The sequence below is a fragment of the Phascolarctos cinereus genome, unplaced genomic scaffold (assembly GCF_003287225.1).
Source record: "Phascolarctos cinereus isolate Bilbo 61053 unplaced genomic scaffold, phaCin_HiC Scaffold_1;HRSCAF=81, whole genome shotgun sequence".
Classification (NCBI taxonomy): domain Eukaryota; kingdom Metazoa; phylum Chordata; class Mammalia; order Diprotodontia; family Phascolarctidae; genus Phascolarctos; species Phascolarctos cinereus.
The window spans coordinates 250,482,865-250,506,454 of NW_027555514.1; the positions used below are offsets into that span (position 1 = coordinate 250,482,865).

General features: G+C 36.6%; 1 protein-coding gene across 4 annotated transcripts in view; it reads left to right on the forward strand.

Annotated features, from left to right (window-relative positions):
- The window catches only part of TMTC2 (transmembrane O-mannosyltransferase targeting cadherins 2), a 518,078-nt gene that overhangs the window by 197,959 nt on the left and 296,529 nt on the right, over positions 1-23,590 (forward strand). For 3 of the 4 annotated variants that reach the window (XM_020993460.2, XM_020993461.2, XM_020993459.2), the window contains one exon: positions 3,623-4,193. The exons of the other annotated variant lie outside the window; for it this stretch is intronic. In XM_020993460.2, coding sequence (XP_020849119.1) covers positions 3,623-4,193 — 571 coding nt within the window. The remainder of the gene's footprint in view (positions 1-3,622; positions 4,194-23,590) is intronic. 4 annotated transcript variants of the gene reach the window in all.

The following is a 23,590-nucleotide window of genomic DNA, read 5'->3' on the forward strand; positions in this document are numbered from 1 at the left end:
TCCTCAGACACTTGCTAGCTGTGTGCCTCCATTTGCCTCAGTCTTCCTATCTGTAAAATTGGGATAACAATAGCCCATACCTCCAAGGGGTGTTATAAGGATAAAATGAGATCATATTTGTAAGATGCTTTATAAACATTAAAATGCTACATGAGTGCTCCAGCTGACAATGATGATGATGATGACAAATACATTTAAGATAAAGTTTAAGACCTTTACACCCTGACCCTACTCTACTTTTTTAGGCTTATTATATGTGACTTCTTTTCATGAATTCTATAGTCCATCCAAATTGACTTTCTTGTTGTTGTTCACAACTGATACATCATCTTTCACCTCCATGCCTTTGTACTGGTCGTACCCCCTCCTCAGTTCTGTCTCTTAAAATCCCCAGTTTCCACCAAAATTTTTTTCAAGCACCACCTTGTATGTGAAGTCTTCCCTAATACCGCCAGCTGATGTCTTCCCCCCAAATCATCTTGTCTTCATTTTGCTTATACTTTCATCTCCCTCCCCTAATCCCCTCTCCCCCTCTTGAATGTGAGTTCCTCAAGGGCAGGTTCTATTTAGTGATTGTCTTTGAATTCCTGATGCCTGGATCTGGCACGAGGTAGATGTTTGATTGATTGAGAGTAGATCCTTGTTGATTGATTTGTAAGAGTTCTGTGTAGCCTATGGCACATAGGGATCACATGTATCTGGGTTTACTCCTGTAAATCAGCAGTTAATAAAATTAAACTCTTGGAGTCATCTCTTTGCATCCTAGTACTTGTGTTACTGAGCTGATGACTGGAAGAACTGTGGTTTCTGGAGAAATGATCTGGTCCTTATCCATTTTAGAAATGCCAATTGCTTGATGTGTGCAATGCCCCCTACCTACCATTCCTGTACTAGGTGAGATTGTCAGTCTCTGGATGGATTCTTTTGTCTTTGAGCTGCCTCTAGCCCTAGTTCCAAATGTGGACATGGTGGATATTATGTAGATGTTTCTCCCTGATGTCAGTGATATTCATAATAAAGTCTTAATTAATGCTTTGGTGCAAAAGCCTGCAAGTGTTTCATCCTGGTCTTACTGGAAGATCAGTAATCCCTGACAATGCTGTTTGGAAGTTTTTGTATTTCTTTTAAATTTTAATTATAACCTATCAAGTCTTAAGCGATTACTCGTTGGTTAGACTCTGATGAATGTCATTGCAGGGTGTTTTATTTTAATGGATCCCAAATAACATCTGTTTCTAATGTTTTAAAAGCCAATTTATATGGAAATTCATTTAGCGCAAAGTCAATACATACAGACTTGTAACTCTTGTACTCTGCATAGAAAAAAAATCAAAACTCAAACTATTAAAATATGGTATGCACTCAATTAACTTAGTGTTATGCAAAATGTGGTTTCATCAAGTCTATTGTTCCTTCCCCAAATGCCACAACCAATTATAAGCATTCAGAATGTATTAATCCTCTGGAGAAAATTCAGCTGATAATGGACTCTGGAAAAATAGCCCAATGGGACTAGCCCAATGCAAATGAAGTTTACTTTCGAGCACCAGAGCCCACTGCTTTATGCCTTTATAACACCCTAAACCTACTTACCTTGGCACCCTTATGTCTTTCAGAATGACTCCTTTTGAAATCGCTAGCCTTGTTATATGCTATCCCCTCTGCCCCCAAGATGCTAGTTATTTAGTAGAGGGCTCCCAACCAGTAGATATCCTGATCTGATGGCAACTCTCAAGGCCTTCTTGGTCTGAAGGCAACTGAAGCCTCCCCTTTCTTTGTGTTCTAATCATGTACTGCAAAGGAAAGAACATTGTACTTGGAGTCAGAAGACCTGGGTTTGAATCTTACTTTTATATTTAATGTGTCAGAGAAAAGTAACTCTTGTACTTTGCATAGAAAAAAGAAATCCAAAACTCAAACTGTTAAAATACAGTGGCAGTCAGTTGTCTGAGTATTAGTCAAAACATGATTCCAGTACTTGTGTGACATTGAGGAAGTCACCCTCAGCCTCAGTTTCCTTTTCTGAAGGTGTTAGACACAACTAACTCTGATTTTTTCTAGCTCTAAACCTGTCACCTTAATCTATTTTAATAATGGAAACAGAAAATAATAGGACAATGTCATGGACATACCAATGGGGAAAATATTTTCAGGTGTCTAGATCATGTGTGTGTGTGTGTGTGTGTGTGTGTGTATGTGTGTGTGTGTGTGTGTGTGTGTATGTATGTGTGTGCCTTCAAATAAAATCTGATCAACCTTTGTGTGAGTGGTGGTGGGAAAAGAAGATTACTTGAGAATTCACGTCAGCAAATTTTTTTCAAACACCTTCTAAATGCAGGCCTCTGCTAAGTGCTAATGATACAATGATAAAAAAAAACAAACAAACTTCTAATTCAGCTGCTGCCTTCAAAGAGTTTACAGTAGGATGGACAGGGGTGGAAGTGAGAAGAGATGTTTGCAAAATAAGTATGGAAAATTTACCAGCACACATGCTCTGAAGGCATGTTAGTACTTCTGCTCAAGCCCTGTTAATGCTTACTAACTGGAAGTTTTCAAAATCTGTTCCATGTCTGTTGTCTGAGGGACCAGTTGCAGCATTCATGGCTGCAGCAAATTGGGCAGCAGGCAAGTTTGCTTTGGTTTGGCACCACCTCTGTCAGGTGTTTGCTGGGGCCATGCTTGCTACGTGCGCTGCGTTATCCAAGGTGCTATACAGAAAACATGAAAAATGTTATAGACCTTGTCTTATAGCACCTCGAAGTCTAGCTGGTGAGTCAAGAAACACATACACATATGGATCATTTAAGTAGCCAGGAAAATATCCAAATGACATACACGGTCAGAAAAAGCTGTAGGAAATCAGAAGGGGGAGGTCACTGTGGTCATGCCTTCATGTGCTATGTCATGAAGGGTGCAAACAATTAAAGTGAAGGGGAGAGGGGAGTGCTCCCCTCCACCCAGGGGGTGGTATTCTTTTTATTGTCCCTTACCCCAGCATTCCTTATTCACCATTGGGTGTCTTTTTTTTTTTTAGTTTTAATTTTTCCCTTTCATTTGTTTTTTTTGGAAAAAAAAACTGATAAATTCATTCACATGAAGATAGATTTGAAGTCAGAAGACCTGGGTTCAGATCCCACTTCTGCCTTGCCTATTACTGACATTATCTTGGGGGTGTCATTCAGAAAGTCATTGGCCCTCAGTTTACTCATGTAAAAAAATGAGGGATTTGGACTAGGAGATCACTAAGGTCTTTTCTATGATTAGGTATAAGCAATCAATAAAATTTAATGTCTTTCCCTCTTACAGATAATTGCATTTCAACATGGAATAATACCTTTAGTGAAAGGAATAAATGTCTAATTGTGAAATGTCCCATATCAGTTATACCATGGGGAAGACTATCTTGGGTGACTAGAAGTTTTTTGTAGTACCTCTAAAAGTAGACAACATAGGCCAACTTTGTTTATATTCATCCTGTATAGCCACAGAATCATGAACATCACATCATTTAGTACACAGCATCGGAGCTAAGGGAATGATGTAACAATGTCACTGCATTTTTTTTCCACTTAAAATGTATTTTATTTTTAATTCTATTTTAAAAAATAATTTTGTTTTTTAGCCGAGCTATCAAGACTAATCAGGATCTTCTCCCAGAAACGCCATGGACCCACATATTCTACAATGATTTTTGGGGGACTCTTCTTACCCATAGTGGCAGCCACAAGTCCTATAGGCCACTCTGTACCCTTTCTTTCCGCTTTAATCACGCCATTGGAGGCTTGAACCCCTGGAGCTACCATCTTGTCAATGTTCTGCTGCATGCAGCAGTCACCGGCCTCTTCACAAGCTTCTCCAAGATACTCCTTGGTGATGGACATTGGACCTTCATTGCAGGCCTAATGTTTGCCTCCCACCCAATTCATACAGAAGCAGTGGCAGGCGTCGTGGGAAGGGCCGATGTGGGAGCCAGCTTCTTCTTCCTGCTCTCTTTGCTGTGTTATGTGAAGCACTGCTCCACCAGAGGCTACTCACTGAGCACCTGGGGCTGGTTCCTAGGGACAGGACTCTGCGCTGGGTGCAGTATGTTGTGGAAGGAACAAGGTGTGACTGTGTTGGCCGTGTCAGCGGTTTACGATGTCTTTGTCTTTCACAGACTGAAAATGGACCAGATCATACCTTCTATTTACAAAGTAAGTGAGTGTTGGCTCTTGGGTCATTGGCTTATGAGGGGTATAATTGATCGATCATCTCCCAGATAAGGAATGGGTATATTTGTAGCTCTTCAAATAGGATGTAAAATGGATTGCTAAAGAATTCTCTTTTCTGTCATGAAAACTTGAAAGGATCATTCCAGACCTTTCAATACGATGCTGGGTTTTATTCACTAGTTGCTTTAATTTTGCCATGCTGAGCTCAATTTTGTTCACTCATTGCTTTAATTTAGATCTCATATTGGGAAAGCCACCTTTGTTTATATTCATCCTATAGTGACTATATTGCATATGTATAACTTTAGTTTTTAAAATGCCAAAGAAGTCTTCAATGTTACTGTATATTTGTCCCATTATTGACACAAACTCAGGGTTTATGATTTCTCTTCTATCCCTGTTTGAAAGCATCATGTAATAGTGGATGGAGCGCTAAGCTTATAGTCAAGAGGATGTGGGTTCAGGTCCCCAAATTTAATTGCTGTGTGATTCCAGGCATGTTAATCAACCCCTATGTCTCTCAGGTAACTCTCCAGGATTTATTTACTAAGTCACAGACAGGTTGTATTCTGCATTGATGGAGGAAATTTTCACCCTGTGAGTCCCTCATGATGAACAAGTCCAATATTCATGTTCCCTTTCCTCAGTTCTCCTCATATGTCATAAAAAAATCATAACAAAGGTACCTACCATACACGTCTGTTGGAAATACTTCTGCAATATCTGGTCAGGGAGAGCTAAGAATAAGATTCTACTGTTTTCCTGCTCTGTTTAGAGCAAGTAGGTGGTGCAGTAGAGAGCTGAGCCTGGATCCTCCTTTTATGTGTTGTCTATCCCTTATATTGTAAGCTCCTTGAGGGCAGGAAATGTCTTTCTTTTCACTAATGGCATCCCTGGTACTTAACTTAGTGCCTGGCACATAATAGGTGCTTAATCAGTGTTTATTGGATTGGATTAGATCCCACTGCTCTAACTCCAAATGTGAGCATGGTGGAGGTTATAAGATGTTCCATCCTGATGGTTCTGATCCTTGTACTAATGTTTCAATTACTGCTTTGATATAAAGACCAGCATAGATCAATACTTTAAGATTTTCAAATTGCCTTACATATATGATCCTATTTGATTGGATCATTACAACAACCCTATGAGATAATCTATATTTTACATATTAGGAAATTGAGCCTGAGAAGGATAATGTGACTTTTCCAAGTTACTAAATGTTCAAGATGGGATTCCAATTCAAGTTTTCCTGAATCCAAGTTTGGTAGAGCAGCAAGATTGCATCAGATGGCCGGAGAACTGGCCTGAGAGTCTTGAAAATGTTAGTTCCAGTCTGCCCTCCTATACCTTCTGACTATGGGTAAATCACTTATGCAACTCTTGAAGTCAACTGTGTAGGACCCTAAGTTATAAGTGAGTTACTAATGGTCTTTGTTGGTAGAGATGCCAAGTCCAGACAAAACTAAACACGGTTTTCCTTTTTTCTTAGCTCTGGTCTCAGAGAATGGGAAGTCACAATTAAATATATCTATTAGCTTGTTCATTATTTGAAGCTAATCACAACTTCCTTTCCCTGTTTTCCCCAATGCCTTCAAATACAGCACTGTTTTAGAAGTCTTACGAGCCTTTGGCTACTGTGCTAACTCTTTGACTGTACTTACTGAACAATTTGCTTACAAAAGTTGTAGGAGAATCTGGCCAAAGACTCAAACCAGAATAAATTCACCTTTGCTGTGAATTTCAGTACAGTCTGACATTTGGCAATGTTTTCAAATCCCCGTCATGTTTTAGGCAAAGTCATTCCACCCCTGTCCCACCCTCCATGCAGACTAGAATAGGGAATTATGGTTCTGGAAGAATGCCTTGAGAAAGCTGCTGTTTGACTGGTGTTGAGGAAGCTGACATTCTTTTCTGCCCAAATTTTTAGGTTCACTTGAAAGTGAAATAGAAATGGAAGGAAATCAAAAGGAAGGAAAGCAAATGGAGGGGGGAAACCTGAAGCATTTCATGGTTTAAAAAAAATCAAAATTGCTAATTTTTCCACCTAGCAGATACAATAATCACTTCTATGTTCCTGCTCTGTGGGGAAGCATTACCTTTTTTAGTTGTAGATCAAATAGCAAGTATTGAATGATTTGATGATTTCAATGAAATGCTGAGGCTTTATAAGAAAACCCTGGTTGAAATTCAAGGAACATGTCTTTTGCAATATCAGATCTTAATTTTAAATCATTCTTATGAATAGATTCTGGGGGAGACTTATTTTCCTTCTTTAAACCAATATCACCAAGAAACTGAACAGCCATTATATGTGAAGGGCCTTCTGCTTGATTATGGGAATGCAAAAAGGTGTAAGACATAGTCATTGCATTGCATGCTCTCAAGGAGCTTTCAACCTGGTTGGAGACAGGGTCAAGGTGGAGAAAAAACTCAGTAGTATCTAAGGTAACATATGGTAGCTGCCAAATGAGTGGCAGGAAGAGCCCCAACAGTTAACATACAGATGTTAGCTCCCTATAAGGGAATTTGTTCCGCTAAATTTCCAGTTTAACAATTGGTAACTTAGGAAATGAATCTGATTAATGCTACTTCTAGCTTTGCAATTTTTAGGCTGCCTATAGAAGAGGAAATTTCCAGTTTGGGAGAAACTGCTTTCCTTTAGAGATAATGGTGATTCTAAGGATAATGAGCATGATAAGAGAATGAAAACAATTGCAATAATGATTTTTACTAAGATAATAATGAAGATTTCTATAGTATTTCAAAGCTTGCAAAGCGCTTTAAATATGTTACATCATTAGATTTTCACAAACAATCCTGTGAGGTAGTTACTGTTCTTATTTCTATTTTACTGATGAAGAAACTGAGAATGTTTAAGTGACTTGGCCAGGGTAATGATAGAATTCAAGCACAGGTTTTCCTGTAGACTCCCAAGTAGAACTATCATAGGCCACCTAGCTGCCTAAAGATGGGTTTCATAGCTCTTTGTCATAAATTAGGAAGCTGTAGCAGTGAAGGAGCAGCCTGTAGTGGATAGAACATTTAGTTGAGCATGGGAACTTTGAGTACAATTCCCAGCTTTCTGCTAACTAGCCGTTTGAATTTAAGCTTTCAGATTCTTAGCTGCCTCATGTGTATAATAAATTAAGGTGAACTGGATGATTTTTTAAAATTAATTTTTTTGATTTATCAACAATCACTTCCATATGCTTTTGAGTTTAAAATTTTTCTTCCCCTCCCTTCCCACCTCTCTTCCCATAATGGCATGTAATCTGATATAGGCGATGTGTATACTTTCCTATTAAACACATTTTCACATTAGTGATTTTGTAAGTAAGAATTAGAACCAATAGGAGGAACCACCAGAAAGAGGAAACAAAGCACAACACAAGAAAAAAAATAGCAAATAGCAAGCTATTATAACAAAAATGACAATTCTACGTAAGCTAATTTACTTACTCAGTGCCATACCAATCAAACTACCAAAAATTATTTTATAGAGTTAGAAAAAATAATAAGAGGATTCATTTGGAAGAACAAAAGGTCCAGAATATCAAGGGAACTAATGAAAAGAAATGCAGGGGAAAGTGGCCTAGCCATTCCAGATCTAAAATTGTATTATAAAGCAGGGAATCATCAAAACTGCTTGGTACTGGCTGAGAAATAGAGTGGTGGATCTGTGGAATAGTTTAAGTATGCAAGACACAGTAGTTACTCACTATAGTAATTTATTATTTGATAAACCCAAAGACCTCAGCTTCTGGGATAAGAACCCACTCTTTGACAAAAACTGCTGGGAAAACTGGTAAAGAGTATGGCAGACACTAGGCATAGATCAAAATCTCACACCATATACCAAAATAAAGTCAAAATGGGTTCATTATTTAGATATAAAGGCTGATACTATAAGCAAACTGGGAGAGCAAGGAATAGTTTACCTATCAGATATATGGAGAACAGAAGAATTCATGACCGAACAGGAGATAGAGAACATTACAAAAAGCAAAATGGATAACTTTGATTACATTAAATTGAAAAGTTTTTGCACAAACAAAGCCAATGCAACCAGGATTAGAAGGAAAGTAGAAAATTGGGAAAGAATTTTTACAACCAGTCTCTCTGATAAGGGCCTCATTTCTAAAATATATAGAGAATTAAGTCAAATTTATAAGAATACAAGTCATTCCCCAGTTGATAAATGGTCAAAGGACATGAACAGGCAGTTCTCAGATGAAGAAATTAAAGCCATTTATAGTGACCTGAAAAAATGCTCTAAATCACTATTAATTAGAAAAAATGCAAATCAAAACAACTCTGAGATACCACATCACACCTATCAGATTGGTCAACATGATGAAACAGGAAGGCAATAAATGTTGGAAAATTGGAACACTAATGCATTGTTGGTGAAGTTGTGAAATGATCCAACCATTTTGGAGAGCAATTTGGATCTATGCGCAAAGGGCTATCAAAATGTGCATACCCACTTCTAGGGCTATATCCCAGAGAGATCATACAAATGGGAAATGGACCCACATGTACAAAAATATTTATAGCAGCTCTTTTTGTGGTGGCAAAGAATTGGAAATTGAGAGGATGCCCATCCATTGGGGAATGGCTGAACAAATTGTGGTATATGAATGTAATGGAATACTGTTGTGCTATAAGAAATGATGAACAGGCTGACTTCAGAAAAACTTGGAAAGACTTGTATGGTCTGAAGCTGAGTGAAGTGAGCAGAACCAGGAGAACGTTGTACACAGGTACAGCCATGTTGTGCAATGACTAATATTGATAAACTTAACCTTTCTCAGCAATACAAGGATCTAAGACGTCTCCAAAGTCCTCGTGATAGAAAATGTTATCCATAAAGAAGAAAGAACTGTGGAGCTTGAATGCAGATCGAAGCATGCTAGATTATTTTTTTTTAAAGTGGCTTTAACATATTATGTTTCCTGCTGTTGTCAGATATGGGTGGGTATACTGGAGTAGATATGCAGAATTTTGTTTAAGTTGCATATTAAAGTCATATGGAGAATTTTTCCATAATTAATTATAAAATTATACGATCCATCCCTGGACTTATAAGTCACATAGAAATGAAATTTTAAATTCTATTTCTTTTAAATCAGTCATGATACACAGAATTTCAGAAACCTGCCTTAGAATCCAGGCATGAACAACAAATACCTTTGTTATACACCCAACAGTTACTGAGTTTTTGCTTTAAGACTTCCACTGGAGAGTGTGGGAAGGAGCATACCATCTCCTGAGGTTGCTTATTCTATTGCTGAATGCCTTTTTTTCATTCATCGAGCAAACATTTATTAAGTACCTACTACATGCCAAACATTTTTTAAGCCCTGGTGATAACAAAGAAAAAGTGAAATAGTTCGTGCCCTCAAGAAGGTTGCATTCTATTAAAATCACCATTGAAAGTCTTTCTTTTCCTCAAGATTATGTCTGCCTCTTTTCATCTGACAAGTTCTGCTTTCAGGCCGGTCAGTCAACAAGTATTTATGAATCAGTTATTATGTGCCACTGTGCTAAGCAAAGTAAACAAAGTAAACAAAGGGAGAGACAGTCCCTTCTCTCAAGGATGTTACATTCTGATGTGAGAAGCTAACACCTAAAAAGAGAGCTGAAAATCAGGGTGTGTTAGGGAAAGAGGTACTTGGGGTAGGAGGGCATAGTGGATTAGTCCAGAGAATGAGGGATGGTTGTTCTAGGGCCCCTCCCTAAAATGGAGGCTCCTGGAAGAACTCATCAGTGGGAGAAAACAGCTATGAGCAAAATCTGATTCCTTTTTCACATAATAATCCTTTAAAAACTGAAAGACAGCTTTTAAATTTCATCTCCTGGGTAAATATCCCCATTTCTTTTAATCCTTACATGAACTCAAAGGTTTTCTCCACCTTTCTGCCTTTCTCTGTATGCTCTGCGTCTTTTCAATGTCTTTCCTAAAATGTGGCACATAGAGGTGAACACAATACATCTGATCTGAATAGAAAAGAGATCATGGGATTATCACTTACTTAGCCTTTGACATTATGCCTCTTTTAATAATGTAACTTGAATTCAAATTACCTTTTTTTTTGGTTGAAATATTATAGAGCCAATGAATTTTGGGGCTACAGTGTCTTCCTCCCCCATGTTTTTCAGGCAAAATATTGTATGTTCAGGCCTTCTCAATTATGTACCGAAAAGCTGATTTAAAAAGTTAATTTATCCACTTTTTGTTTTTCATTTTTTGGGGGCTGGGGAAGGAGGCAGAAGCTGTGATTTCATCAGAATAGAGAGTTTCCAGTGAGGAACTGTTCTGTTTTCTCAGCTATTGAGATAACAGCTTGTGTAGGGACATATATACTGTCAGTGTGGGTCAAGGCAGGGCCTGAAACCCAGGTGTCCTTACTCTGAATCTGACCTTCTAGTTACTATATCATGCTACTTCTCAGATCATTTCCATGCTATTCTTTATATTACCTGTTTTCAAACCACTATATGCTTTCAGGTGGCCGGAAATATCTGACCTTATCCTTTCTCTTTCCTCACTAACCTGATTTTCTCTCTGCTTATTCGTCTCAGCCCCTCTCCTCTGAAACTTTTCCTCATTCCTGATTGTAGGGATTTCCTGTTGAACCCATTCCAATTTCCAATTATAGAGAATTTCCAAATTCTATTCAATTTGTAGGGCCCAGAGAGATGAAAAGCAGTGCTAAAAGAGGAAATGAGGAGAGAGCTTCTTCCAGTCCTTCAAAGATCAGCTCTCTGCAGATACCATCTAGATCTCTGTATTCAGCCCTAATCTCCAGTCCTTTATTACCAAATGCCTTTTGGATATCTCAAATTCAACATGTCCAAAATAGAACACTAGATCTTTTCTCCCAAATGCTTCCCTCTTCTCTATTAGTATCTCAGTTCCTTACTAGAACTCACCTCACATATATAATAATTTTTGGTCAACTTTTGTCTTTTCTATCTTTAGAATATCATGTCTCTGGGTGTAATGTGTGTAAATATGTACATATACACACATACCTACTGTATGATTATAGCTAGCTAGATAAAGATGTATATGTACATATAACTCCATATATGTACATATGTATATATGTGTGTATATATATACATATGTGTGTGTGTATATATGTATGTGTATATATATATATGCATATAAAACATTTCCTTTCCTCAATTCACACAGCTGTCTCCCTAGAGCCTCTCATCACCTCCTGCTTTCACTGTTTCAGTAACCTGCTGGTTGGTCTCCTCAACTCAAATCTCTCCTTAACCCAGTTAATTCTCCACTCAGCTGCCAAAATGCTTTTCCTAAAGTGTCAGTCTGACCATTATTGTTGTTGTTTAGTCATTTTTCAGTAGTTGTCTGACTGTTTGTTACCTTGTTTGGGGTTTTCTTGGTAAAGATCATGGAGTGGTTTGCCATTTCTGTCTTCATCGCATTTTACAGATGAGGAAACTGAGGCAAACAGGTTTTAGTGACTTGCCCTGGGTCACTCAGCTAGTAAGTGTCTGAGGCCAAATTTGAACAATTAAATAAAATGAAAAATAAAATAAAATAAAGGATTAAATAGCTGTGTAGCATTTGGAAGATTGAGGGATTCAGATCCAAGACTCTAGTCTCAAACCAAGCTACTACTTCTCAGGCTGGAATCAGAGTTCCTAGGTTACATGACAATGATAACCAGCTCTATCACAATACTCATTATGCTTCCTTTATAAGTAGTTTCAAAAATTTTAAAAACTTTAAAAAAGTTAAAAACTTTAAAAAACTTCACAAGCTTCCTTTACAGTAGTTTTGAAAATTCTACCCTTTTGAAAATTTAAGTCTTGAAAATCTTACTGTGTCATGTCGATTCTTAGAGATGATAAACTCAAATGAATCTAGGATTTCAGTGATACGGTTGTTGCCATCAAGGATCTACATCATAGCCCACCTTTGCCTAATCACCCAATCTGATTCTTTTCCATCCCCTGTGTCTTGTGAGCTGTACATTAAAAGCCTGAAAATCACCAGATGAAAATAATCTGCGTTGTTTGTTACATAAAATATTGTATAGTGATTTGAGAAGTCACATAATGTAGACACATACAATGATATAGTCAAAAGTATTATTAAAGTGTATGGGGAGGTATGGAGGTGTAGGGGGGTACAGACTTGTGATTTCTTTGGTATCAGACAGTTTTGATGAAAAAACACTTCCATTTGATGTAGAACAGCTACTATCCTGCAACTGATATAGAAAAATTTCCTGATTTAAGTGTCATGCTTAAGGCTCCACTACCAATTTGTGACAGAAGCAATTAATAAACTCAATAAAAAACTATAAACAAACAAAATAATAAATAATAGAAATTATAAATAAATTATAAATTATAAACAAGTAATATATTAATAAATAGTAGTAAACTTCCTGATTTTGAGTGTGGTTATCTATTTACTCAACCATGCTGCTTCTCACTATCAAAGAGTGGGAGAGGAGGGACAGGGCTAGTGATTTAATTGTATAGAGAACTCTCGGAGGAGGAAACTGTTCCCAGTGATGTCCTGCACATTTTCTTCCACTTAGTGCATTATTGAATTGCCTGGAGCACTGAGACATTAAATGACTTGCCTAGAGTTACAGAAGGAAGGGGGGAGGGCAAAAACATTTATGTAGCCCTACTATGTGCCAGACACTGTGCTAAGCCAAGTCAGTATGTATCAGAAATGGTCTGTCAAATATAACCAAACAAAATTAGTTTTGATTTTCCAATAATAATAATAATAATAATAATAATAATAATAATAATAATAATAATAATAATAATAATAAGATGATGATGATGATGATGATGATGATGATGATGATGATGATGATGATAATGGTGATGATAATATTTCCTTGAAGAACTATAAGTTTTTAATAATGATAATACCATTTATGATTTATTGTATGATATTTTATTATGTTTATTTATAATATGCTATAACTTTTATAAGGGCTCAAAAAACAAGAGTATCAAAAATGAGTATTCATCATTTTGTGTAATATATAGATACTTTTTGAAAAACTGAGAGCATTTACTTTTGTCACTTTTCCCCAAAAATATGTCTCCCTCCCTCTAGAGCCATTCCTTCCAAGAAAGAATTTTTTAAAAATGGAAGAGTTGAAAGGAGTTCAGAAGACAAAGCTATACATTCACCCTGACAGTATAAGTTTCCCCCTACCCCCCATGTTTGTAGTTCCTTATCTCTGCAAAGAAGAGAGGGAGATACATTTTGTCTTCTTTTCTTTGTGGACGTGGTGATTACTTGGTGAATACTTTCTTGTCTTTGATTTAGTTTTCTATCTTTTTCCCCCCTCCTCTCTATCTTGCTGTCCTCATTATGATTATTTTTATCCTGCTTACTTCACTTTGCATCAGTCCATGCATGTCTTCCCATACTTTTGTGTATCCTTCACATTGTTTTTTTTTTCTTATGGTGCAGCAATACATCCATTACATCCATGTGCAAAAATAGATTTAGCCATTCTGAAATGGATGAACATCTAGTAGATGTATTTTTGAAATGCTGGCTGTTTAAGTAAAATTCTGAGTATGGAATCCTAGCTTCTCCTGTAAATCCCATCATAAAATTTGAACTTCACTGCTGGGTTATGGGCATTAGAAAGAATAGTGTCAGAAAGAGATGGGAAAATGATCTTCTATCACATGAATATTTACTGCTTTTTTAGTGTGCTTTAAATTGATTTCACTTGCTCTAGTTTTAAATGGAGAGGAAATGAGGGGGGAAAAAAGCAAATCTTAAATGCACTTATGCCAGCCTTGCAAATAAATACTCCACTTTTATCAGCCCACAAACATTTTTACAAGTCTTCCTTGACCCCAGGAGGTGCACAGGTAATAAAATAAGTGAAATCAGCATTTTTCATTATTCACCCAACATCAATCATTGTTTGCCCAGAGGTTATTTGCAAGACTTATTTAACATCTGTTAACAGTTTTATTATGAAAATATCTTTTTTTTTCTTTATTAGCCTCATAATCACTTATTCAATTACAGGTAAAAAAGAAAATTTCAAAGCCAATGAACAGTTTTAACATTAACTGCAGGTAGAGCTTGCAGAAAATGAAATCATCTCATTTTCAGAGTTTGAGGGTTTTTTCCAAAGGAGGGTCTTTATTTTGCTGTGGGTTCTGCCAAGTTGTGTATTTCCCTCCATATTCCTTTACTTAAAATTAAATTGTGCAGGTAACATTTCAGAGAAACTAAATGAAGGCGTGAGGGAGGGAGAGAGAAGAGGAATTACCACTTCACTAAACCAGTCATTTTATCTAGAAATAGACCCTCTTTGGATTGCTCAGAAGATGTGAATAATGGAGGCTGTCTATGATGAATGAAGTTTCCTTTTATCTCTAGTATTACATGAGTTTTATACTATTTAGACTGCAGAGATGGGGGCAAAATGCATAGTTCCTTTATTTGTCCAAGTCTAGGAAATTATTTCTGAAGGCCTGGTTGTCTTTGATTTATCGTGTGTTTTGAATGTCTGAGGAAATGGGTTTTCCTTTATATCTGAATACTCTGTAGCATATTGTCTTGCTTATTGTGTGTCAGAGAGCTCCAAATGATTGAGAGATGATTCTGAAATAATTACTGTTTGAAAACCACTGGAGGTAGCCACTGTTGATAGTATATAGACATTGTATTGTATCCTATTTCTTTTCTCAAATCCATGACTTTACACTGCCGATTGTTCCAAAAAGGGTCAATTTTTGCTTTTCTGCAGTCAACAGATTTTTCGTGCCATTTAAAGGCACATCTAAGAGCTCTAATGGTTTTATTATCTCAAGTTTCCTCAGCTTACCTTTTTTATATTGATTCTGTTCAACTTTCTGGATAGTAAGATACACAGATTGATTGTAGTTTGTTTTGTTTTGTTTTGTTTTTGGTTCTTTTGTATTTTTTAGTTTGCTTTTTTAGGCGTTTTTGAATTACAAGGTCACACTAACTACTTATCATACTATATCAACAGATTTGAGTTTTCTCCTAGTAAACTCACTGTAGGCTTTTATATTCATGACATGTGGATGTCTACATCTTGGAACTACTGCCAAGTACTGCTAACTGGATAATAATGCAAATAACCTAGATCAAAAGCATCTTTCAATTAAAAAGCCAACAACTAACAAAAAATATTTCTTAACACATTACTCTCTTAGTAGGACTTTTTTTTTTGTATTTATCTTAGATTTTTTTTAAGATTAAAATTGATGTTCAATCAAGTTCCCTAATGATAGCCACAAGTTTCCAAGGTTTTTTTTGTTTATTTGTTTATTTTGTTTTGTTTTTATGTTGTGCTGTTGCATTTGATGATGTTGACTATTACATAATAATTCTGCATTTTTCAAGGTAAGTCGTATGGAGGGTTGCTAATTATTTTTAATTAATTATCATCATTATTAGTACCTTTTGCTTCTCCATCACATTGATTTCCCACACCTCCTCCCTATTCAACAAAAAGAAATAATTAAGCAAAATTGGCTAACAAAGCTACCGTTTCTGATAGTCTATGAACTAATTAAATTTTCCTATCATTTTTGTCTACTATTAAAAATTTTTCTTTGGGCTTAGTTTATAGAACTTAAGAGTACTTTAACACAATTCTGTCCATATCGCCACAAATGTAAGCAATGAACCTTGTTAAAATAACAATAAAATATTTAACGACTCATTGTCTGAGATTGATTAAACAAAGAAATTCAGTTTGAAGCCTGATTTAAAGGAATGAACATTCCTAGATACAAGTACTTTTAGTAGAGTTAAATTCCCATCACTCATTATGTCTACTTTGATGTTTAAGTAACTGCTTGCCTAAGGTCCTCTAGCCAAGATTTATCACTTTTGCCTCTTCTGGCAGCCTCTGTAAGCCCAAGAATCCTTTAATTATGTGTCTAAATATTACCTTTTTGAAGGACAAAGGAATGAATTGCCTTTTGATGATAACTCTCTGGAGTCCAAGGACCAGGAATGTAGTCTTCTGCTTGGTGGTTGCCATCCCGTGACTTGTACCTCCACTTGATTTTTTTAAAAATAGGATTTATAGATTTTTGAAGGTGAGAATCTTCTCATTTTATAGTTTAGGAAATGATCTCCCATTTTATATGAATATGTTTTTCTTTCTTCTTCCTAATATTTTAAATATAATTTGAAGATGGTGGAACAAAGTTACATGGTAAATTTCTCACTGCTGTCTACATAATTCTAGTCTTCTAGTTTCTAGAGTCTCAGAGAGAATGTGAGGAGAATTGTTGAAACGTCTCTGAGGAAATGGAACGTTAAATGAAGAGTGTTGTGGTGGTCTATGTAGCTTGTGAGCATTGTGTTATTTCTTAATTCCTCATTGTTCAAGGGACTTAAATCTGTGGAGTCTACTCTATTTTAGTGGGAACTGGGAAAAGGCCAATGCTGATCTGTACCTAGAAAAAATGTGTGGGGCTTCCTTCTGTGAGAAGGTGAAGGTCTAGTGAATTGAGAACCTGACTCAAGATTGAGGATTATATCATTCTGCAATTAAAAAATATTGAATATTGAATGATAGTATATGTTTTAAATTCTTATCAGCACTATGGAATATTGCTCTAAACTCCTGCCTAGAGAAACAGAAGATGTTCAGATGTCTTGTTTTGTTTTGTTTTGTTTTCACCTTTATCAAACCATGCTCAAATTTATATAGGTTTGTTCGAAACACAGTTCAGTGATGTATACTCTTTTAATGCCAGAGGACCATAATGGAAAAGTCCCTGGAATAGTACAGAACTAAGTGCCTCCTCAGCACTAAATATCAGCTAGTTAATTCTAAATACAGTCAGTGAAAATGACACCCAAATTAGCCCTTGTTATTAATAAATAATAAGTGCTATTTGAATTCCCTTTACTATTTGCTTCACACTATGTGCCCAGCCTGCTTATTATCTCATCATACTCAATATCCCATATCTTATTGCCTTAAAGGAATCAGTTTCTTTAACTGGGGAGCCATGATTATCAGGTTACTGAGCTTTCTGCTAGTGTTTTATGAGTGTTACCTCTAGGTGACTTTGGCTGCAAAATTTCCAAAATCCTGCCTCATTGCCTAGTAGTCAAGGTCATGTCTCAAATGCCAGAAACAACAGAATTACTAAGAAAATGGTGACTTCTCCAAAGTAGTGAGGATGTTCTTCAGGTATTTAAATATAGGTCTGAGTCGAAGAATTTAGGCTCAAATCACCTGTCCATTTTCATTTCTTCTTAAGTGGAAAGAATAACAAAGCAACTAATTGTACTTTAAAAATTGGTACTTTCATTACAGCATTGATAAATTACGAGAGATGCTGTTTTATGCTAAAAGTCCTTTTCTGACAACTCCAACCCCCTGAAAAAATTAAAACAAAATAAAACATGCCCTCCCTCCTTCTCCCTCCCCCACATAAAACAAAACATGTTTCAACCTCATGGAAAGAGGGCTTCTTTTCCTAAAAATGGCAGTAACCACATCACCTCTATAATGGTATGCAGCAGTCTATGATTATGTGATGGCAGAAAGGTTATGTCCTTGTTCTCTGAGTTTCTGTGTATAACTCTGCAGTACCCAGATGGCTCCTATATGCTCTGTTGGTCTGATTATAACCCTGGCCATCAAGTGAAATGGCATAGAATCTGTATTTAATACATGTCTCTTACACTAATTATGAGACTCTTTTGTGGCTCGAGTATGAAGTCAATGTTTCAGTTCCAAAGGACCCTTTTCCGTGTATTTATTGTTTGAATTCCAGGCAATCACATAAGTAAGAAATGATCAGGCTCGTGTTTTTTTTCCCCCATGTTGCTATTTGGCTGCTGTTTGATCTTACAGAGTTGATTATAATGAGCCTGTCACATGTGGTCATCATTCTTTACCTAAGATTAATCCAACAATCATAGAAGACTGCAGAGCAACAATTAGAAAAATGAAGAGGAACTTTTTGTATTGATTCAGTGACTCAGGAATGAATTGGGAGCTTATCCAGAACAACCATTGGGATATTTACAAACATAACTAGATACAAACCAATTACATCTACTACAGAGACCTTGATTGTATGTGGCATCCATTATGTACTCGAATAGTTAAGCATCAAGCCAGAAGAAATCTTTTCAACTATGGAACCTTGAGAAGTTTCAGTTCCATAGTGTTTGTGAGATGACAAGACAAATATTACGTTAACAATAATGGTAGCTTACATTGAAGTAGGGCTTTCACACTTTTGGCATGCTTTGCATACATCAGTTCTCTTACTTCCCTCAATAGCCCTTTGAGGTAGACTCTATAATTATTGTTATTACCATTTATAATCCAACAATTGGATAGATGTGGTATCCTTTTCACCTGGATGGGTATTCCTGCCATTGACACAGATCGCATCCCATCTGATTCTTGTCCATCCCCTCCCATAAATCTCACACAGGGGGTGTATCTAAGATACTGAGGACCTTCCTATAAATAGTTGACGTCTTGCTAACAATGAAATGTCGTGGCTGTTGGCTGTCTCCCTCTCAAGCTACGTGGTCAGACCAAATCTTTATCTAATCATTTGTGTCTCTGATGATAAAATCAAAGATCTTGAGCTTGAGGACCATTAAAGATCATCTTTTCCAACCTCATCATTTTACATATGAAGAAAGTGAGGCTTAGGGAGGTTGTAACTTGCCCAGAATCACTTGATTCAATCATTGGAACTCAGGTCAATTGGTTCCTGAGCCAGTGTGCTCTCTACTATACCCTACTGATGCTATCCTTGAGGCAACAAAAGAAAGAATTAATCTTTTAATTAAGTTGGGAGAAAGAATGAATTTTAATTTGTAGTTCATTGGTCTCTGTTATAATACATCTTGTCACAATGTTAATTTAACTGAAAGACATTGCCCTCATCAAAACCTAACTAGCACATAGGGTAAGCTGGCATAATACTGGGAGAGGGGGCCAGTATTTATTCTCGTTCCAAAACTCAAACTGTAAAGGAAAGTTTCTACTATAGTTGCTTTGAATTTTCTCTCTGGCATAGAACATTTCATGTCTGCAGGAAATAGGATTTTGTTTTTAAGTTCCACTTGTCTTTCAGAGTTAATCTTTCATTATGTATACTTCCCTGAGCCTTGCTTTTTTTTTTATTAAAATTATAATGCAATGATTTCTTTCTAGGTAAAATTATAATGTCAATAATTTTAAAAGATTAGGAGTGGAAAGAGATTTGAAGTAAGTGGGCCTGGGTTTAAATCCTGGTTCTGCCTCTTACCACTTATAAATTGAATGAATTGTATGACTTACATGATCTTTCATGTACTTAATCTGCTGTATGAATTAGGATCAAAGAAAGATAAAACATATACCTTGGCTAAATCACTTAATTTCTGTGGACTTTATCTGCAGAATTACAAAGTTGGACTAGATGGTTTCCAAGGTTCCTTTCATCTCTAAATCTGGGACTCTATGAGCCCCAATAACTGATACATCCCCAAAGGCACTGATGTTAGGACAGTGCCTATGACAACCACTTAGCACTTGTTCAGTCTTTTTTTTTTAAGTGTTAGAGGTATGATTGTAATGAATAAACTCGAGGATGTTCAGCTTGCTTAGCCTCCACTGAATGGGTAGTTTTTCTTTTTAAAACAGACGATTTAATTGGGTGGCACTGTGTGAAATTCCATCAGTCAGCATCTTCATCTTCTGACTAAGGGACCAGGCTTGAAAAGGGAACTTAATTACCTCTTCTTACATAAACTTAAAGTTTAAAGGAAAATAGTTTACATAGGCAGATTCCTTCTTCCCACCCTTCTTTTCTTTTCTTCTCTCATTTCCAAGTAGGGTAGCTCATTGTTTGGGTTTTAATTGCTCAGAGTGGGTATAAAAAGCAATTGTTTCTGTTCTGATCAGAAACTCTGGGAGTCTTCCCCTCCCACACTGATTCTTTTATGAAGGCAAACTAGGCCATCTTTTGCCTCAATTCTTAGCTAGCCTTGAATTACTGAATCAGCACATCTCAGACAAACTGAGACCTGGGAAAGACCTTAGATTAAAAAGGCCAAGGTCTTCCACTGCATCCGAGGCCATCCCTGTCATCTTGACCTGTGTGTTACCACTTAGACTCGGATGACTCTGGAGGAGAGAGTGAGGCTGATGACTTTGCCCAGCTCTGCCTCACTTAAATCCATTTCACTTACAAGTCAAGACATCACCCTCCTGAAGTCATTGGTCCTCTTTGAGGAGGAAAGATGAACAACAACAATAGAAACAGAGTTAATCAATTTGGTTGTAGCTATCACTAAACAGTTCATCTAGCGCATGTAGTCTGGAACATCATATTGGCTTAATGAATGCTCATTGATTGATTTAGTCTATTAAAAGTGGAGGTGTCTACCTTAGATATTATCAAAGATGAGTGGGGAGGCAGATGGAGATATATTTTTCAGCTCAGCAGATACTCAGTCACCATTAATGGATCTTCAGGCTACTCAGACATTAAAGATTTCAGGATAACAGCTGCCACTCCTTCCCTAAATCTTAATGAGGTTTCTGAACACCTGACTGAGACCACAATATTGGTGCTCTTTGAGTGAATACTAAATGGGTTGAAATTCTAACTTAGAAATTGATGATGACTCTGTGATTAAATGTACATTAGAGGTGAATTATCAGGGAAGGAGCAGTTATAGAAAAGCAAATTGAAAACGGGTTGGCTGATGAAGATTTAAATTGTCAAAGCATCATCCTGAAGTTGCTGGTGTTCAGACAAGATAATTTATGGTATTCAAGTCTCCCTAGTGTAATCTTCTACACATATGTACTTTAGTCCATATTTTTCAAAGGGGAAAGGAAAAGGAAAACCACATTTTGGGTTATTATACTTTATTTCCATAAGATTGGAGGAAAAAAAACCCAAAAAATAAAAAAAAAAGATAAAATTTGGGTCAGTTAAATTGAATAAGCATTCCCTAGGTGCCTGCTATATGTAGTAGTATACCAGCAGATAGAGAAATGGGTGAAATGAAGTCCAGGCCTCATTGAGTTAACATCAAGTAAGGGGAGATAAAATATGCATGCAAAAATCATAGTGCAAAATAGAATATGATGGGTGCCCCGGAGAGCTGGACAATATGATGAGAGTTTCCAGGAAGGAGAAATTACTTTCAAAGTTTTATGGCATTTTTAAAAATGTTGAAAAACTCCTTTCTTAGCTGTATTTCCATCGTAGCTTCTATAGTTTTTGAAACAGAAGGCACTATAATCATATAAAGCACTCACAGAAAAATACTAATACCACACATACAATGTGAAAACATAAAGTGTTATCCAGAGGGTAATCTCTTTGAGACTGAGAGCTTTGTGTTCTTATTTTGTATTCCTTCCACCTCTAAACGACACCTACTACAGTGCATATTCTTTACCGAACATGAGGTAATGAAAATTTGGTATTCAGAATCACCTATTACATTGGGTTTTAGGAGCTTATTGTATCCACTGACTGAGTAACCTAATCAGACTTGAGAGATGAGTGGTTTATATGGGGCTTAAGATTGGACTTACTAGACTTGCTTGGTAAGCTTCACCCCTCCTCTATCTTAAGGCTATGATGTTCTCCAAAAGCATGCATGGAGAATTCGTTGGCTGGCTCTCCTATTGAAATGTTGGTTTTAACTTCAAATTGCCAGCTGCAGAAACTGGGATGAATTAAGCACATTAGTTTATTAGACAGTAGATTCCTAATTATATAAGGTAGTAAAAATCTTGTTAACAGACATTGAATGAGTGTGTAATGTGAAGATCTTTGCCCTACAAAAGTTTGAATTTTCATTCAGTCCTCATTAGAAATATATTGACCATATATTTATAGAGATGTTAGATGCATCCAGAGAAAGAATTGATAAATAGAAGTATGTATAGAATGATTTTACATATGTGATTTTACTCATATGTAGAATGATTTTACATATATATAATATATATATTTGTGTCTAATGGTAGCAATCTCTAGGGCAGGTGGGGTGGAAGGAATAAAAAAAAGGAGAAAAAAGAAATTTGCATGACAACTTTATTATATATTTAAAAGGAATAGCAATTTGTACATAACAGAGTTGCAGTTTCGTGTGCAATCATCTTTTTTAATTATACTATGTTACGGAAATGCTTATTTATTCCATAAATTAAAAACTAAAAAAAATTATTTATAGTTTAAATGACATTTATAACTAGACAATAACTGTAAAAAAAAATTGTGTATCTGTTCACATTAAGTGTATATAATGATGTTGATCTCCCCCCCCACCCCTGCCCCTGCAAGTTATAAACACTATTATTGTTGACATCTGAATGGTGAAGAAAAGCCATAACTGGTGGTGAAGGCCAGAGTTTTATCCCAAGTGCAGACATTAGAGGGAAGTGGAAAATGCTGCCTCTCTGAAGTGGTCCAGAAATTGTTGTCCTAGCAGTCTTATACTCACCTGCACTTCCAGAAGTGTGATGGGGAAAGACTGGCCTGGCATAGAGTAAGGGAATGGAGGAAGGGCCTGATTGCCACTTTGACTAAATTATTTTTCTTGGTGCCTGCCTGTATTATTGAATGATGGGGGAAAAAAACAACCACAACCTTGCAATTTGTCTCTGTTTGAAATTTAAGAAGCATTTAGCTTGTTATGTGCAAGATGCTAGGGAAGATAGAAAGATGCATCAGATATGAATCTTGCCCTCAGGGAAAACTGCAAGTAGTAAGACTCCCAGAATCCTAAAGTTGGAAGGCACCTCACATTTGAACCAACTTGTTTATCTCATATTTAACCAAAAATCCTTTCTAAAACATCCCCAGCACAAGGTCCTCCAGATTCTACCTGAAAACTTTTGGTTGGATTCCTGAACTCAAAGAATTGTCATTCATGGCTCCATGCAAGCTTGAAAAGATGTCTCCACTAATGACCTAGAGACCTCTGCTTGTCTCCATTTTGTTTATTGTTACCAATTAATGAGTTGGATCAAAGCACTAATGGCATGCTTTTCAAACTTGCAGATGACACAAAGCTAGTGCAGTAGATGACAGGAAGCCAAAATGTCTGGTTGGGCTAGAAATTTACACTAGATACAGGAAGATGAAAAGCAATAGGGATAAATGTGAAGACATGGACTGGGGAAATCGTTGTTGTTGGTCTTCATTCTAGAAAAGGACCAATGACATAAGGAAGGTGATGTCTTGACTTGCAAATGAGTTGGATTTTAGTAAGGCAGAGCTGTGCAAAGTCATCAGCTTTGCTCTCTCCTCCAGAGTCATTGAGATCCAGTGGCAGAATATAAGTTGTCAAGAAGACT